The 18977-nt window shown below is 41.6% G+C and overlaps 1 protein-coding gene across 1 annotated transcript; it reads right to left on the bottom strand.

Moving 5' to 3' along the window:
- Positions 1 to 2816: 2816 nt before the first annotated feature.
- On the bottom strand, positions 2817 to 18747 carry ccni2 (cyclin I family, member 2). Its single transcript, XM_080748602.1, has 7 exons — positions 18481 to 18747; positions 16002 to 16170; positions 14213 to 14347; positions 11597 to 11671; positions 10746 to 10886; positions 6209 to 6484; positions 2817 to 5000 (listed from the first exon to the last, which is right to left on the bottom strand). The coding sequence occupies exons 2-7, from the start codon at positions 16113 to 16115 to the stop codon at positions 4674 to 4676; spliced, it is 1068 nt and encodes a 355-aa protein (XP_080604728.1). The 5' UTR covers positions 16116 to 16170; positions 18481 to 18747; the 3' UTR covers positions 2817 to 4673.
- Between the last annotated feature and the right edge of the window lie 230 nt (positions 18748 to 18977).

Here is an 18977-nt window from a genome sequence, read left to right on the forward strand (position 1 = left end):
TGGTGCATGTGTGCGTGCGTCACCAACAGAAATGTACGACCCGACAGCTGCACGTTTGCCCTGGCTTTGCATGTGAACACAAACGGATGATGAACACCAGCCAGCATGCTGCGCCCACCTGGAATTCACACCGGATCCCTGGTATTTATTTAAGAATAAAAACCTGTCAATCCACAGCTTCTTTAGAGGGCCCATCATGTCAGCACTTCCTTTCATCAGTGACTGAGGCTGACTGCTTTATTCCACCCCCAGTGGTGGAAGAAGTGATATTAAAGTGCCTGTGTAGTGAATTATGCTATTTGTTTATAGACATATTATACATACATGTATGTACTATTAGTACATTTTGTATAATGTTTATTTTTTGGGGGATTTGTATTGTAAATCTTTACAATACAACCCCCAAAATCAATCCTCCAGTTCTAGGCAACACAGAAGGGGGGGGAACTTTTTATTTATTTCCACACAACTAGTACTATTAAGTAAAAGTCGCAATAGAAAGTAGAAATACTGTAAAAATTACAGCGCACCAAATGTAGAATTAGTCATTATACAGAATGGCCCATCTTGCAATCATATTGGATTTGTAATTCATTAGTGTGTTCATCACTTTAATGTTGCTGCTGGTAAAGGAGGGGCTGATTAGAATTACCTGGTGCTGCTGGGTAGCTTAACCTATAGTTAATAATCCATAATGTACAGCAGGGTTCCCCAATTAGTTTTCCCCAAGGGCCGAATTATGTCTAGGGTACCAAGCCGAGGGCCACAACATTGCACAGGGGTTGACACTAAGGTCTCAGAGGCACTTGCCCATCGGGCAAGTACAGGTCATGTTCTACTTGCCCGAAGGTAATGCCCACTTGCCCGAAAAGTAAAGCGTCCATTATAAAATGATAGGTACGATTTTAATTACCGCTCAATTTAACACTTATTTCTTTACTTTCTGGGGCTGTGCGATAAAATGTCATACCTCAATACCTCCAAATCCAAATACCAAATACTTTAGCTATGATTGAATATGTCTATGGTTTTCACACTTGTTATTTTATATTTTTAAATGTAGCAACAGTAAAAACAGCACATTATAGGTAAATAGTGCTCTTATTTTACATTCCACAGACCAGAAGACACAGCACACTGGCCACGTTCAGGTGTTTAGACAGATATCTCGTGTTGTGTTTATAGACATTTGTGTGATTGTGTACCCTCTCAAATGAGTACTTGCCCTGTCGGGCAACCTGAAAGCCAACTTCACCTGCCCTGATGTTTTATTTACCTGCCGGGGGCAGGTGGGCAAGCCTTAGTGTCAATGCCTGTTGCAGGGAGCGACGGTGGTGTTCCCACTACTGCAGCGAAAGTTCAGATATCGTCGTTGTCAGGTGAAAATCTTGTATGTCCAAAACCGTTTGTTTTGCATTTATCATTTTAAAAATGATTTAAACTAGTGAAAACAGCCGATCTACAAGCTGCTTGTAGATGTGCTGTGCTTGTAGATCTGCTGTTTGGGTTCCCAACTTTTTTGGCTCGGGGCACCCCTTTAAATATTGTTTTCATCCGAGGTACCCCTACATTATATTCCAAATTTCCACTCCCAGCACCTTGTATTTATAGCATATTTTAGTGATTATGTTGTGAGGAAAGCGAGATAATCGCCATTTTGGTTTGAACTGACTGAAAATAACTTTGTACTTCAAGTTTAAAATGATACTAAATATATTTTTAAATGTACAAATACATTTCTAACATTATCAAATTATATCGTGGCACCCCTGGACTGCCGTCGTGGCACCCCAGAGTGCCCCATCACCCACTTTGAAAACCCCTGTTCTAGATACATTGCACATTCAGTGAATTATTCCAAACCTTTTTGTTAAAACTTTGAATTATGGCTTACAGCTCATGAATATGAAAAGTCCATATTTCAAAATATTACACAAGACCACTCAAAACAAGGATTTATATTAGAGAAAGGTCAACCTTCTGAAGTCAGAGTTGCTTGAAGTCCAGTGGGAAGTTTCTGAAGTCGGTGATGATTTGGGGTGCTATGGCATCTGCAATGCTTTTTTTTTTTTTACACAATATTCTAATTTTCTGAGATTGATCATGTGTACATATCTGGAATTCTAGGCATTCTATTATTGGAAGGTTAAAGGAGTAGTTCACCGGTCTTCACCCCCAAAATTACTTTCTACTGATTACTCACGCCATGGAGACTTTAGTTGAATAATATTTAGTTTTCAACAATATTTAGTTTTCAACATGCTGGGATCAAACCAGGAACCTTCCCAGGTGACCACTTTACCTCATGAGCCACAGCAATATTGATTGGTTACTAAAAGCGAATTGGCTAAGTTAAATTTAGTGTCATCTTCCTCAATGGTCATGTTGTATTCTAAGATCAACATACTATGCTAAGATCAACATACTATATCGTCGTAGGGTGAAACCTCGATCAAAACTGTTCGTTTTGTATTTATCATTTAAAAAAAGTGAAAATAGCCGATCTACAATCAACAACGCGGACGCCTCGCATAGATCGGCTAATTTCATTAGTTTTGTGCGACAGTCTTGTATGATGAAGCAGGGCTTTACTTAATGAAAAAACTGAAGATATGAGGTTTCTGCCCGACAGTGACGATATACTGCTGTTACAGTTATATATAAACATAGTGGGTCAGTTAAATAAGAAAACATTTAACTTGTTATATTTACTCAAATGTCATCATTCTAAATGTCCTATAAAGTTTACTTGCCTTTGAGAAAACAGAACTCTGAACATTTTTGCTTTATCATAGCTTTATTTCTGTGGTCAAAAGGATATAGCTGCCTCATCTGAAATAAGTAACCAACGAAAACAAAAAGCTCTTCTACATTGGTCGCTGGTTTAAAATCCAGTTTGAATGGCTAAACAGAGACATGGTTGTGAGCGTTGACAAGGTTTCTAACCGATTCACATTAAAAGACAAAGGAACTGAAACGGAGACCGCAGACTCAAATGCTCCTACGGTAACACTTTCCTCTTAAAGCGTTGCGTTGGCAATGAGCCAATCCAGTATCTATAGAAGACTTAAAAAGTATTTAAAACGCTTTGGAGGTGCCTGGTGGCTCAGGCAAATAGTGCACAGCAGACCATGTGATCCTTGTGAACCACGTGGACCTGGGTTCGAACCTCCCCCCCCCCCCCCCTCCCAGGTGCCATTTTAAATGGTAACCTGTACAGAACGGGGACACCGGATTCAAAGTGCTTAAATAGAATGCTTGGTATTTCCGGGTTGGATTCCAACAACAATGTATCTACGGGACACATTATCTGAGCATTTGACAGTTTGAGTCTCCATTTCAGCATCACGTATCCAGAGAGAATTAACATTATTTCATACGTCAAGGTTAAAGCACAACAGGGCCTGTATTGAAAAAGTGCAATCAACAACATGATTCTGATCTCACTATGATTTAACAAAACAGCACTAGCATTTATATACACTGTAGGCTACTGTATGTTTTATCAACACAGGCCCATGAGGGCTTAAAAAAACACATCTTTGTAGGTGCAAAGGGTAGATAAAATGCACTTAACCGTGTTTCATGTAATTTCATTCTGATATGTTGCAATAGTTGCATAATAATCCAGCTAAGGTGTTAATGAAATAAAAATAGATTTGCAGCATTTAGTCATAAGAAATTAAAGCCTTTTCTTTTCATGATCGCCGTCGTAAAAAGCTGGTCAACAAAGTTGTGAGTGCTAAGAGCAAACACGGTTAGTAACAGGAAATAAAGGTTAAAATAATAAAAATGAGTCTTGAAAAATATAATTATAAAATTATATGTATATAAAAAAGGTTATCTTAGTAACAAAGTGCTAAATAGCTCTGGGGAATAAACAAGCACCAAGATTCCTCACAGCAAACAAACCTCCCCAAAAAAGAAGAAAAAATGTCTCATTCTCAACAAAGGTATTCTTGGCCTTGGTTCATACTCGAAACACACAAACAGCTTTAAGCTTAATTCAAACTCCTTTACACATCCAATCTCGCTAGGAGAGAAGGCAGATGTTATGGGAAAAAAGCTTATGACGGAAGTGCAATGGCAGTGTTAGTGCGTGGACAACGTGAATGAAACGGACATGCCGTATGTCCACAATCGAACCCTGCAACTCCTCAACTCACCTGCAGCTGTCCTCCCGCGTACACTAAATTAAACTAAAGTATAATTTACTGTACAGTATGATGATGACGATCCCTTCACATTCACATTTCAGCCTGGACTGGATGTCGACGAGAGCTCGACTCCATTTGAGTCAAAAAGGGGGAGAAACAGTTTTTTTTTGGCCTTTTTTTCCCTGTTCATTTCCACTTTAGTGTGCACCTCTCTGATCAAAAGGCTGCAGTGCACGAACAGCATTTTGAGGCAATGGAACCCGGCAGCGCTGCCTGCAGCAGAGAAACAGGAACTTGAGAACTAAAAGACCAAAAAGCGAGGTAAAACAAGTGGGGCCTGCGACTGACGAGCCATCACAATATAACGTAAAAATAATGAACATGGCAATAATATTACAGTCACAAGTGTTTAGCAAAGCTGCCGTTCCCCATTGCCTCGCGATGCCACCGCGACGAGAGCACACTTCAGTGGAAGATGAGACAAAGACGAGAGCTTTGGATGAAACGTGTACCGGCTTAGATCATGGGAGGGTGCAGAGGCGGGCACGGGGAGACGTTTTCGTGTTGGGCGTTGTTGCGCTGGCCTTCACCGCCGCCGCGTTCCACCGCACCGGACGCCTTGCCCTCGTTGTACAGGCAGCCGAAACCGTCGCAGTACTCGTCCAAGTCGCCCTGCCTTCCGTAGCCTCCTCTTTCTCCTCGGCCGCGCTGAAGGTCGTCCTCGTCCTCCTGCAGGCGGGCGCTGTCCAGAATGTAGACGGCGTTGGGCGGGAGGGAGAACTCCAGGTCGTTGAGGCGTTGGTCCACCGTCTCCTTACAGTGGATGAACTCGCCGCTCTCAACCTGACAGAAGGCGGGAAGGGAACGGAGGAGCCGGTTAAGAAGGGCTCAGAGTGTCCTCACTTTCCCTGGTTCAATACCCGGCCGGCTTCCCCCTGGGTTGGTATCGAATTGTCCTTGAGCAAGACACTTAACCACTAACTGCTCCCAATGAGCAGGTCGGTGCCTATAGTAGTAGGCATTTTATGCAGTTTATGTCATTTTATAGTCATCTGGCAGCCGGAACCACAGACCGGTTTAACATTTGTTTAAATTGGTATAATCGTTTCGTTTCTTTTGTTATAATAATCGTTCGGTGTGTTCATCTTTTATTCTAACTCGTAGCGTGACTAGTGAGAATAAACGAATTGATTTGCATTGTGTGGGGAACAAAAACAATGCGACACCAACCAGAGGAACCAACCACCGGAACCACCACGCTTTCTTTTCTTTTCTAAACCGGATCACTCGGCTCGCTTTAGAACGAATAGCTCGCTTTCCTTGGCGGTGTGAAAGTCTGGTGATGCGACTAGGTCAGGGGTCTTCAACAGGGGGTCCGGGATCCCTAGGGGATCCTCAGAGTTACTACAGGGGGTCCTCCAAATCTTTGAGTGATAGAAACTTTTTATCTTCTTTTTTATATTAACCACTTGAACCCTAGTGTCCATATTCTGAGAACTTAAGCCAAAAATAGCAGATCTACAAGCTCACAACGCCTCACGCTGTGAGGCTTTGTGACTTGTGACTGTCCAGTCTTGACAGTATGGACAGCTCAAGTGGTTAAATATCTGAAAACATAAATTGACATGAATCCAAAATAACACAGATGATTGTGCCGTCAAACAATGAAACTATATGGAATCTATGAAAAGCTTGTGGGGGGGGTCCCTGCTTCATCTCTCAACTAAGGGGTCCTTGGCCTGAAACCGTTGAAGACCCCTGGACTAGGGTTAGTCCTAACCCTAACCCTAGAATTATTGACTGCTTTAACTATTGAAAAATAGCAGATATACAAGCTCACAGCGCGGCACCGAGTGCCGCGCTGCAAGCTTGTAGATCTGCTATTTTTGAAAAAGTCGTGAAAATGTGTGCAAATCTTTGAATACAAGTATTTTCAAAGTGAACGTTTGTAACTCAAATTTTGCTTCTGGGGGGTCCCTGGAACTAGATATTTTGAGATGGGGGTCCGTGGCCAAATAAATATGGTGGTTTCCGTTACGGAATGCCCTCACCTGTGCCTTCTTCAACAGGTCTGTGAACATGGAGAACCAGTCGGGGCTGAGCGCCTCCAGCTCCAAGGTGATGATGGCCAAGGCCAACGTGGAGCCCTTGAACTGCCACAGCTGGTGGCAGGCCATACAGTGCTGCACCTGCCTGGTCCACAACGCCACCTGGAAGCCCGAGGGCCTCTTCTGACGGCCGCCGGGGGAGACGGAATCGCCCCGGCCCCAACCGGAGCCGATGGACGGAATGAGGTGGGGGTGGCCGGAGATGAGCATGGCGTGGAACTGGATAGAAGGGAGGGAGGGAGGGAGGGAGAGAAAGGAGCACATAGAAAGCAGAGACCAAAAATTTAGCATGACATCGTAATGATGACATCATGGCATTTCTGTGTCTGTTCATGGTTTGATCTTTCGACCTCTTTTTACTCCTGCAACAACAGCCACATCAAATCCTCATCCTAAATCCTGCAACTCGTCATTCATCAGTTTGATCCATCCATCTTTCATATCCAAAGACCCCTATAAAAAAAAAACGTGTTGATAAAATCTATGGTAGAGTATATATTTAAGACATGTCATGTGATTGTCTTTGGTCCCGTGTATCCATGACTTTGCATTTCCCTGTAGTCACCACTATGCATTCCGTAACCCTCTACCCTTTCCCTAGAGTGCATCAATAGACTCCAGTCCCAGCAATTTAAAAGCGAGGTCGGTCTAAGGTAAATTTTAAGTGTAGCTTCGACCAGTCTAATATTTGTTTTTAAAGAGGTGGCGAAGGTGGGAAGTGGATAGGTTCAGTTTTTTTGCAGCAGAGAGACAACGCAGAGAACCCCACCCCCACATTGCCTGAGGTGTGTTGTTGACATGTTTGTTAAATGAAACGTGCAGTGCTTGTCCGTGATTCTGTGTCCAGGATATTACTGTATGAAATCCAACCAGGATGGCAAGGGAAGATTTGTGGAGATTGTACAGATTAGACTGGGGGGCTCTTAAAATGGGACATATCTTTTTGAGAAAAATAAGTCTTACTATTGTACGTCTTACTTTCATTTTCTCTCTCTGTAGCAAAAAAAAAAGTCATTGCATATTTCTTTTTTTCATAAATGAATGGAATTCTTTGGAAGGCAGATTCAACAATGTGACATCAAACACAAGTTTCCTCACCTTCAACTAATCATCCATAACATAACTTTTCTCTTCCTAGTTGACAAAATTATACACTCTCCTAAACTCTCTAAATAACGTTCTCTCTTCAACTCGCTACCAATGGAAGAAACAAAAAACACAGGAAAATCACTTTGGATCACTTTTAGGTCACGAGTATCACTCTTATAATTACGGAGCATTGTTGAATCACATGGCTGATTCTGCCTTAAACATACTGTATATCTGGGCTGGTTGTTGGAACATATCAAGTGGAAAAAGAAGAACAGGTGTCTCTGTAAATCCACTTATCTGTTCATATCAATGTGTCATGGTGGCGAGTCTGTGACAAATAGATCTTATCGATCGCTGTTTTAAAAAGACAATGGAGGATTACACTTTATTTTACGTACATTAATGCAAAGTGTTTTTCTTTTCCAAGGGGGAATGTAATCCTGACATGGTTAGAGGTGCAGATATTTATTCGACAATGGTATCAAGAGAAATTGTAGCTTTATTTTATTATTAGAATATTGTAATGTATTATTTATTTGAAGAGAAAAAAAAATCTACCATTCTTAGATTTTGTAATATCTAAATAGTGAATTTCTAGGACGAAGTGGAATCGGTCTTCATGCATTCACTAAGACAATTCTTTGAACGTGTTTCTATCACATTAGACACAACATCCATAACGGCAGTAGCTGAGAGAGTAGCCCCTTCTCTATGAAGTATTACGAGGCACTGGACCGCTCAAATGCCAACCTCAGCAAAGTTAATCTGGTATTATATCCCAGAATGAGTGGTACGGGTGCATTTTTTCATAACTCCATCCCGAGTCCACCACAGCTCTGAGTGTGAGTGGTGGGGTTTTGCGGTAAATTGCTTATCTTTATCCCTCGGAAATTCATATTTTCTGTACATATCGGTTGTTCGTAATAACTTAAATCTCTCCAGTGTTTGTGTGTCCCAAAAGGGCCGCCGTAGCCGCTACGGGTTAAATAACGGGCGAAATCTTGTTTAGCAAGACTTCCGGAAGTACAAACACTACGGCGAGATTTAAGTTACTATGAACGACAGATATTTAAAAAAAAAAAATGAAAAAGAAATCGAGCGATAAAAGTAAGCGATATACTACAAAACCACACCGCTCATGCTCAGAGCTGCGGTGGAAAATGTTTACCTGTACGAATCGTTCTGCAATATAATAACATCAGATTATTGTAAGAAAAAGGCTACTTCGTAATTCTCCTTTAAAAGTCGCACGTTTTCATCTGGACCTTCTGGACGTCGTCACCCGCGAAGTCTGTGTTTGATGACCGATTACAGGTTGTGGCTTTTAAAATCCTTCAACTCTACTACAGTATGGGTTAAACAATGGTTTAAGATTGCTGATCCACGAAATGCATGAAGATATTTCACAAAGAGAGGGGGACCTTGTGGGGATGGGTTTCCTGGAGAGAGGAAATTCTTTATCTCTTGTCTAAAAGCATTTAAATGTAAGAGAGCTGGCCAAGTTTGGTCTTGCAGTTTATGTATAGTAGTCATGGGACTAAATTGGTGATACTAGACCAGGAGTCTAACATAACCAATATAGCACAAATGGAGGAAAAAATGCCAGATTTAATGTATGCAATGTTTGATTGTGGTGGGTGTGGTTTGATCGGTTTGGTTAGTGGCATGAGAAATATTTTATGAAGGTTCACCAATTAACACTATTGTGGATAGTACCGTCTAAAAATCTACTGTGCCATAAATGTCATTGATAACACCTAATGGGACTTTGTACGAATGATAAACCTGCTTTGGCAGAGCAGTATGAAAACCAGCTAAGCCAGTGGTTCTCAAAATGGTGTCCGAGGACCCCCAGGGGTTCTTGAGGGAGTTCCAGGGGGTCTCCAGCTAAATGATAAATGGTCAGGAACCAAATGGACCCTTATGGGTCTGTAACTGAAACCAAATGGATCCGTTCCAAGTGTCAATTTGGGGGTCCTTGACATGAAAAAGTTTGAGAACCACTGAGTTAAGCAATGGTATTAATGTCAATGAAGTCATCCATTTATTCTTCAACTGTCCTAGGGGATCAGTACATCCTAAATATTCTTTTTTATCTCTGAACACATCTCCTCACGGCAGCAGGGTTGCGCTTTCCGCTGTAAGGCTGGGAGTTAACGGTTAAACTGAAGTGCCTTGGCCTATCATCATGCGCTTGCATTTTTTCGGGTGAAAGCTTGCAGTTACCGTCTCATGTGGCTGGGGCGAAATTGACTTGGCCCTATTATCGAGATCCTTGTACTGAAATGTCACTTTGTTGTAGCTTGGTTCACATTGTGCTCTCGCAACATGCCCAGACCTTTTTGCCCTGGCGTATAATCAGGGTCTTTGACAGGCTAACTCCTGTCAAACTGCTGTCGTGCTTTGTATTGAATCTGTGCCGTGCCGTTTATGGAATTGCAGAATGCTGGCATGGGATTTGTGACAAACATAGCGTACATTGTAAAGAGGAGGACAGGATGGGGTTGGTATGGGAAAATATATCAATCAAATGCACAATCTCAATTAGGACCAATTTTACTTTGTGGGTGCTGGGTGTAAGGGGTTTGTAAAAGCCATCTTGATGCAACCTAGATGTAGGCATGAGATGTTTTGTCTTTATGCTTTTTGTATTGCCGTTTTTAGACACAATCACAGGGCCAGTATTCACAAACCATCTCATAGCTACACAATTGCTGCTATAAAAGACCAGAAACTGGGTCAGAGTATTTCAATAATTCTGTAAGATGTCTCTGCATTCGTTTGAAACGCGTTGTAAATAACAAAAGTACACTCAGCCGACTGTCAAACTTTCTTGTGATTTCCCCAAATGTTCTGGTGTAACAGCTTCAGCTTTTGTAGCCACCTAGCGCTGAAGTAATTGAAAACAAACAAACCAGAGAAATCTTACATTCCATTTGACCCAGGGTCTGGATGAACTGCAACGTGAGCGTGATTTACTATGAGATGCTTTGACAACTCAGGTCCAGCTCTAAAGGGCCATTCACACTCAGCACTAGAACTATAACAGTATAGTTTTAAAAATCGTTCCAATCAAGTGGATGGCAGAGTTCACACAGACTATAAAAAATATATATATACAAATGGTGAACTATATAGATATAGTTATCTTTATAGTTATCGTGTCTGGTGGGAATGGCACTTTAGGCCTGATTTATACTTAAGTCGCACGGTGGAGTCGTACACCAGAAATAGGCAATCTACAAGCTCACAACACGTCACATCACGATGTGTTGTTGTGAGCTTATAGATCAGCTATTTCTTCGGGTGCGCTACAAAGTATGATTCAGGCGTAAAGGGACATGTTTTCTTTGCCAGTCTTCTATATACCTGTCTGATCCTAACTTACTATGTGAATGAAATCGACCGGTGTCGAGGTGTACAGGTCCCAGTTCAGCTTGTCCAGAATGATCCTCTCCATGCGAAGAATCTCTGCGGTTGAGAAGTTGCATCCACTCTGCGCAACCAGGTCCTTAACCGAGCCCATCACCTGTTTTAACAGACACCATGAAAAGGGAAGCAAATAAAACATGTTTTAAATTAGCCCTCTCGGCTCGCTCACTTTTTTTTCGTATACATACATTATACTTTATGAGCCAGTACAGGGGTCTTCAACAGGGGGTCCGGGACCCCTAGGGGGTCCGCAGAGTTACTACAGGGGGGCCACCAAATCTTTGTGTGATTGGATCATTATTTTCAATGAACAACTTGAACCCTCGCATCCCTATTCTGATGAGAACTTTAGCCAAAAATAGCAGATTTACAAGCTGCGTTGAGAGCTTGTAGATCAGCGCTCGCATCCCTATTCTGATGAGAACTTTAGCCAAAAATAGCAGATTTACAAGCTGCGTTGAGAGCTTGTAGATCAGCTATTTTTGGCAAATAGGTTTGGTGTAGAGAGTGAAAACGTCAAATGTACTAAAGTATCTGCAATTTAAGTGGTTAAATGTCTGGGGGAAAAAAACACATGAACACAAATCCAACATAGACTGATGCTTTCATGAAATTGATGAAAATCCACAACACAATTTTATACAGTATTGGGGGTCCCTGCTTTATCTTCCTCTCGGTTAAGGGGTCCTTGGCCTAAAAACGTTGAAGACCCCTGTAATAGTATAATCATGGTACAGCGTTATTGAGTCTTGCCGTTAAATTGCCTTTGCGTGTTTAGTGCTCAAATAGGGGTAATAATCTTCCTACCTCATCCTCCTCATTGATTTTGGCCGCCAGGATGAGCGAGGTGAAGGCAATGCATTTAAGGTATTTTGGTTGAGCCTGTTAAAAAGGAGAAGAAAAAAGTGGCAGAAATTAGCACCGTCCTGAAAAGTAGTAAAGCTTTATGAAAGTGTCCAATCCACTTGATATAGTCAGGGTTCCCACACATCTTTACCAATTAATTTCTAAAACGTTTCCAGAATATTTAACCCGATTTCCAGGACTATATAACTATAATTCAGCTCAATAACGAGTCGCTTACTCCTATGCGCAATGCCCAAAGTCAGGTAGTGTATGCCAGTGGTTATCAACCTTCTCAGGCCGTGACCCCTGAAATAATCATATTTGAAGAATTTGAGGAATTTTGTATAACACGGTTTGATTGTGAAAATAGCCGATTTACATGCTCACAACGCCTTGCGTGTAGATCTGCTATTTTCACAATATCTGCCTCTAATATTTGACAATTTGGCCAATGTTTAATTTGTCATTTCAGAGGTATTAACCAAATCAATAACCAAAGACAATGCATAGCTATTTTTTCCAGGACCCTTGATCAATTCCAAAACCTTTCCAGTACTGGAAAGATATTTTTCTAATTTCAAAATATTTCCAGGAATTTCATGACCGTGGGAACCCTGTATAGTGTGCATTACTTTTTTTTGTGCCAATACAATACAGAGTCTGAGTGCACATCTTGTAGCATTGGTTTGGAGGACTTGCTCTCATGTCTTGGGTAACCCAGGGGATCGGATCGCTGCCTACCTTAGTACCTTTACGTCTCAGGGTGGGATCTGAATTCTATGTGTTGGAGAATAAATAGTAGCCTAGTAAACCACCCGGTAGCGGAATTCAATTTCATTTTTCATTCAGCAGGCTGCTGAATGAAAATGAAATTGAATTCCGCTACCGGATGGTTTACCAGGCTAATTAAATAGGGCAGTCCTACATATTGGTCAAATTACAGGACCGTTTTTCAAAAGCAGAACAAGGGTTTGGCAACAAATGACAAGTGGAATTTATGCTTCTCTGTTAGATAAGATTAATCCCCCTTCTGTCTTTAACCCATTTAGGCCTACAATTATTGAATGCTTTAACTAATGAAAAATAGCAGATATACAAGCTCACAGCGCGGCACCGAGTGCCGCGCTGCGAGCTTGTAGATCTGCAATTTTAGAAGAATCGTGAAAATGTGTGCACATTTTTCAATATATTTTTTTCAAAACAGACTTTTGTAACTCATATCTCTGCTTCTGGGGGGTCCTTGGAACAACATATTTTGAGATGGGGGCCTATGGCCGAATACATGTAATTTTGGGTGTCCTTGACATGAAAAAGTTTGAGAACAGCTGATTTAGAGGAAGGATTTAGAAGTCGGGTCAAAGATCGGGTCAAAGATATTCAAAGACTTGCACACATTTTCACAATTTTTCAAAAATAGCAGATCTACAAGCTCGCAGCGCGGCACTGTGAGCTTGTATATCTGCTATTTTTCAATAGTTAAAGCATAAAAATAATGGTTAAAGTGGTTCAAATCTAACGCGACTCGGGCGCATTCCAGGTATTTGAGAGTTAAGAGAAAAGAGAAAGCAGTTGCTCTGCTGTGACATTTCATCATGACACTGACTGTGTATTTCATGTATTGTTGTTGTGACTTGTTCTGTGTGTGCTACATAATCAGTACAGCATGTTCCATCTGGCTCTCTTGGCCCTACTTGAATCTGGCATCAAGTGATATATGTGCTCTCACTGTAAGTCATCACTAAATTACAATCAGCACTCAAAAAGACCTTGGGGACAAAGTGTGGAGCATGGGATGACAGGGCACTACTAGTACATTGTATCACCACTGTTAGATCTAGGGTTGGGATCCTTACGTTTATTAGTTCCTTAACGATTCCCTATTAACGGTCCGATAGGGCAAGGGTCTTCAACAGGGGGTCCAGGACCCCTTGGGGGTCCTCAGAGTTACTACAGGGGGTCCTCCAAATCTTTGAGTGATAGAAACTTTTGTTCTCCTTTTTTATATTAAATAACCACTTGAACCCTAGTGTCCATATTCTGAGAACTTTAGCCAAAAATAGCAGATATACAAGCTCACAACGCCCAGCGCTGCAAGGCGTTGTGAGCTTGTAGATGGGCTATTTTGGGCAGAGTTTTGGTGTAGAGGGGAAAAAGATAAAGTTTATTAAGTATTGACGATTCAAGTGGTTAGATATCTGAAAACACAAATTGACATGAATCTAAAATACACTAACGATTGTGCTGTCAAACAATGAAACTTGATGAGGTTGTGGGGGTCCCTGCTTCATCTCTCTCTCTCAACTAAGGGGTCCTTGGCCTGAAAACGTTGAAGACAGGTTGTTCCAAATGGACCATTTGTACACTCTCAGTTATGACATTCCTCGAAATTATTAAATGTGAGAACCACTGGTATTGTAAGCAGACGTGAAGTCCACATACCAGCTCTGACAGTGTGATACACTGGTTCCGGAAACAACTTCCAAATGTGATGGAACCGGCTCCCGGTTCCTCAATGTTGGGATCCGGGTTCCTCTGGTTGGGGTTCCCAACCTTAGTTAGATTGGTGTCTAAACATACCTTTACTGTAGACACAAGTCGATTGAGCACGCAGGCTCCCAATGCAAATGTCTCAGGACAGAACTGGAATAGCCTGCTCATCTCTCTGAGCCACAGGATCACATCTTGTTGCTGGTACAGAGAAATGTCAGTGCCCTGAAAGGGAGACCAACACGAATGAGTCATGATCAATGCCGTTTAAGTGCACTCACTCACAAGCTTTATCCTTATAAGCCCCCATTGTCTGTGATCAACAACCTGTGCTTGGCAATAATATTGTGATATGAGACTGGATAACGTCTGGGTTTTTGGTTATCTTAATCATGATATGACATAAGTTGCGTCTTTTCCTGGATTTAATTACTTAATACATTTGAACTGGAATAGCGTACCAATGCGTTATTATACAGTTCAATCTGGGAACCCATTTTGGGGTAATAATGTTGCAATATATAGCAACATTATTATTTTTATTTTTCAGAAGGCATTTTTAGAATCTGCCTCTCTAAATCTAAAAGGGAAAAGCCACTTTTACAAAATGTATATATATATTTTTTGTGACCAACTTTTTATTAAATATTTTTCTTTAAAAGCTTTTCAGGGTAAGAGACATTACTTTAACTTAAAAAAAGTATCTATTTTTTTTAAGAGCACAGATTGTCCTTATGTGATCGTTAATGTACACATGCATGGTTTGCCTACTGGCAATAGTGATAGTCTCTTCCTTTGATCAGCGGTTCTGTGGTTGTGCAACAACCCAGGCCACTTCTTAACCCCCTCAGTCAGCATACCCCCAGGCTCGCACAGACTTTTAGAGGAAGGGAAAAACTGTGACGTACATTTGATTATACAATATTGTGACACTTCTTTTGGGGTCAAAATTATGAAATGAAAACATAGAAACCAAAAACAAACAACAATATGGTGCTGGAAATGCTCTAAACTTACTTACTTACTTAAGATAAAAGACAAACATGATTCAGATTATATAGTTGTTGCTCAGTCTCTGACGACGGAATACAGATATTCATCCTAGTGGCGTACTGATTTTACCTTCTGAAAATGTACATTTCTTAACAAAAATAAACAAATATAAGTCATACTGTAGGAAAGTCATAGATGACGGATGTCAGACTGGACACATGACGTCAGAGATTCAACATTTGGTTACTAGACGATGCTTGGACCCCATCTTGTTTTGTGTGCAGTCTCAACTTCCTAGCCAGAGTGAGACCTTCTCCCCAATCCCAAACTGTACCCCAGGACAGGGGTCTTCAACAGGGGGTCCGGGACCCGTAGGGGGTCCTCAAAGTTACTACAGGGGGGCCTCCAAATCTTTGAGTGATAGAAACTTGTTTTTCCTCGTTTATAATAACCACTTGAACCCTAGCGTCCATATTCTGTGAACTTAAGCCGAAAATAGACGATCTAGAAGCTCACAGCGCCTCGCGCTGCAAGGCGTTGTGAGCTTGTAGATCGTCTATTTTCGGCAAAGAGCTTTGGTGTAGAGGGGAAAAGAGCAGACGAAGTACAGAATGAAAAGTCATTAAGTATTGACGGTTCAAGTGGTTAATTATCTAAAAACACGAATTGACATGAATCCAAAATACACTGATGAACTTGCTGTCAAACGATGAAACTATATATGGAATCTATGATAATTCTGTGGGGGTCCCTGCTTCATCTCGCTCTCTCTCAACCAAGGGGTCCTTGGCCTGAAAACGTTGAAGACCCCTGGTCCAAGATAATATAATCAAATGCAAATGCGATTTTAGGTATTAAATGCCCACGTCCCAAGGTCAATCCATACCTGGATACATCCGCCTTTGAAGACGGGGACCTTCCAGAGGCGTGCCTCCCTGGCCAGGGCGTCCTGGAGCAGCAGCTCCAGGCGATGGCCCTCCGCTACGGCTGGGTTCTTCATGGGGAAGCAGGGGACCACCAGGACACAGGCCAGGCTTCAGCCAGGGCACGCACACCTGGAGCACAGGGGAAACGGTGAGACGTTCACATGAGTTCACATACTGTTAGGTCAGGGGTTTTCAAAGTGGGTGACGGGCACGGGGCATCCTGGGTTGCCGTGACGGCAGTCCAGGGGTGCCGCGAGATCATTTGATAATATTTGGAATTTATTTTCCGTCAGTTCTAACCAAAATGGCTATTGTCTCAACGTTTTCCTCGCAACATAATCACTAAAATATCGTCACTGTCGGGCAGAAACCTCGTATCTCCAGGTTTCAAATGTGTACGTCTTTTGGTAAAGCAAAGCCCTGCTTCATCATACAAGACTGTCGCACAAAACTAGTGAAAACAGCTGATCTACAAGCACTGTGCTTGTAGATCCCATTTTATAGATGATAAATACAAAACGAACGGTTTTGGACATACAAGGTTTCCACCAGACAACGACGATAAGCCATAAATATAAGGCGAGTGAAAATTATAATGTAGGGGTGCCTCGGATTAAAATAAATATTTATGGGGTGCCCTGAGACAAAAAAGTTTGGGAACCCCTGCTGTAGGTCACTGGTTCTCTCAACCTTTCACAAAGTTCAAGCCTCAAGGACACCCCAGTTTGATATGCATTTAGTGCAGGGGTCTTCAACAGGGGGTCCGGGACTCCTAGGGGGTCCCCAGAGTTACTACATGGGGTTCTCCAAATCGTTGTGTTAGAAACTTTATTTCTCCTTTTTTATCAACCACTTGAACCCTAGTGTACATATTCTGAGAGCTTTAGCCAAAAATAGCCGATATCTACAAGCTTGTAGATCGGCTATTTTCGGCAAAGAGGTTTGGTGTGAGGGAGGAAAAGAGCAGACTAAATACAGAGTGAAAGTATTGACGGTCCAAGTTGTTAAATATCAGGAAACAGAAATTGCCATGAATCCAAAATACACTGATGATTGTGCTGTCAAAAGATGAAACTGTATGGAATCTATGAACAGGTTGTGGGGGTCCCTGCTTCATCTCTCTATCAACTAAGGGGTCATTGGCCTGAAAACGTTGAAGACCCCTGATTTAAGGCATAATATCAAACTGACACCAGTTGATTCTTTTATCCCCCCTTCGGCACCCCAGTCTACATGTAAAATGCGGTTAATTTAACTCAGAGAGGGTACAAATTGAACCAAATAGACCTGGCGGCCACTAGGGTCAAATTGTACACCCTTTCTCAACCCCACATTGACAACCAGTGTACAAGATCATAGCAAGTATGTCATACAGTATAGGTCCATTATGCTCAATTGCTCATACAGAGAATATGAACATTTGCACATGCTACATAACGTAGCCAGAAGATATGAATACATGACTGATACAGAGGTAAGCAAGACAAGGCAGGACAAGAACAGACAAGATGCGGTGTACGTCGATTGCTGAGCATACAGATACATATGTGGCGAGGATAATAAAAGTACATCACATCTATGTGATTACACAGCTATGATATGAGTGATTTAATAATTATAGATAGTAGTGGTACAGCCTTGGATCAAGACTATCTTCTATATATTTATAAATGTTTACATTTGCATATCATAAGATACGAAAGTAAAAGTTTGACTCGATAAAATACATCCCACTGGGTCAAGAAAGACTAATGATCTTGACCCAATTGTTGGCAGTGGGATGGGTCGACGCGTTAAGCTGAGAAGAAATTTACTTTTAGATCACATAAATTGTGATCGAAACCTGTCACTTGGCTTTCTTTTAAAAAGACTGAATTTCAAATGCAGAAATGTAGACTGTTCATCAATAACTGCTTTGCATCAACGCTTCTTCCCTCACATTTTTACATAACGCAAGCATACACACAAATCTGGGCGCCAAGAGGAGATGTCCGTTGGCTATACATAATACAGTATAAGCACAACACTGAGGGGAAAAACGACGTATTTCCTACAAAAGCAGAGAGAGAGAGATCATATCTCCACATAAAGCCCTCTATTGATCAGAACAGAGTTATGCAGCAGCACATCAGGAAATACGCGTTCATTTTGGTAAACAACATCGCCATTTTCCACACTTTTGCAGACACAGACTCAGACTGTCTGCCCCGGAGGCAAACATGTACAAACAGCAGTGTGTAAACTGAAAAGACTAAGTTATAAACATTACCGATGTGTAGGCTATATCATCGTTAAAGTGAATCTATGTTTGGCGGGATATAATAAGCTGCAAACCCTCGGAACAGTAGCTGATCTCTGCAGACTCTGCTGCAGACATTTCAACATTTCTGTGCAGCAGCTAGTCTTCTTTGTTTGTTGTTTTGCTTTAATGTGTCTTACCTCTTTGAGTTCAAAAGCAGTGGATTTCCTCGACGACATTCGCATTTATACAGCTTCTCTTTCAGTCATCCATGTTCACAAATATATATAACAAATACGATAACATAAGCACGCAAAAAAAAGGATGCTGTCAACGCAACAATACAGAATATTTGTGTGTGCGCGATGTGTACAAACGGAGCGACAGCCGCATTATTTATTGTTACAAGAAAGCGCGAACCAAACTAAATATTGCGCTATTATTATTGACTAAAAAGAAAAAGGAAAAACAAGCGCAAAAGCAAGGAGACAGAAAACTAAATCTGAGCTTAGGAGGAGGAGACTGGTTCAGGCTCTGTTTTGAACGCCTCTGACTCCACCCACCCACATTCGTCACGTTAATGGATTTATGAGGAAAAAGAAATGTGTTAGTGGGTCAAACATACGGGCTACTACCATATACAAAATGGAAGGATATACGTTGTAGTCCAAATGGTTCTCAACCAGTGGTCCGGGGA

The sequence above is a fragment of the Nannobrachium achirus genome, assembly GCF_963921795.1.
Source record: "Nannobrachium achirus genome assembly, chromosome: 19".
In the NCBI taxonomy this organism is placed as follows: Eukaryota; Metazoa; Chordata; class Actinopteri; order Myctophiformes; family Myctophidae; genus Nannobrachium; species Nannobrachium achirus.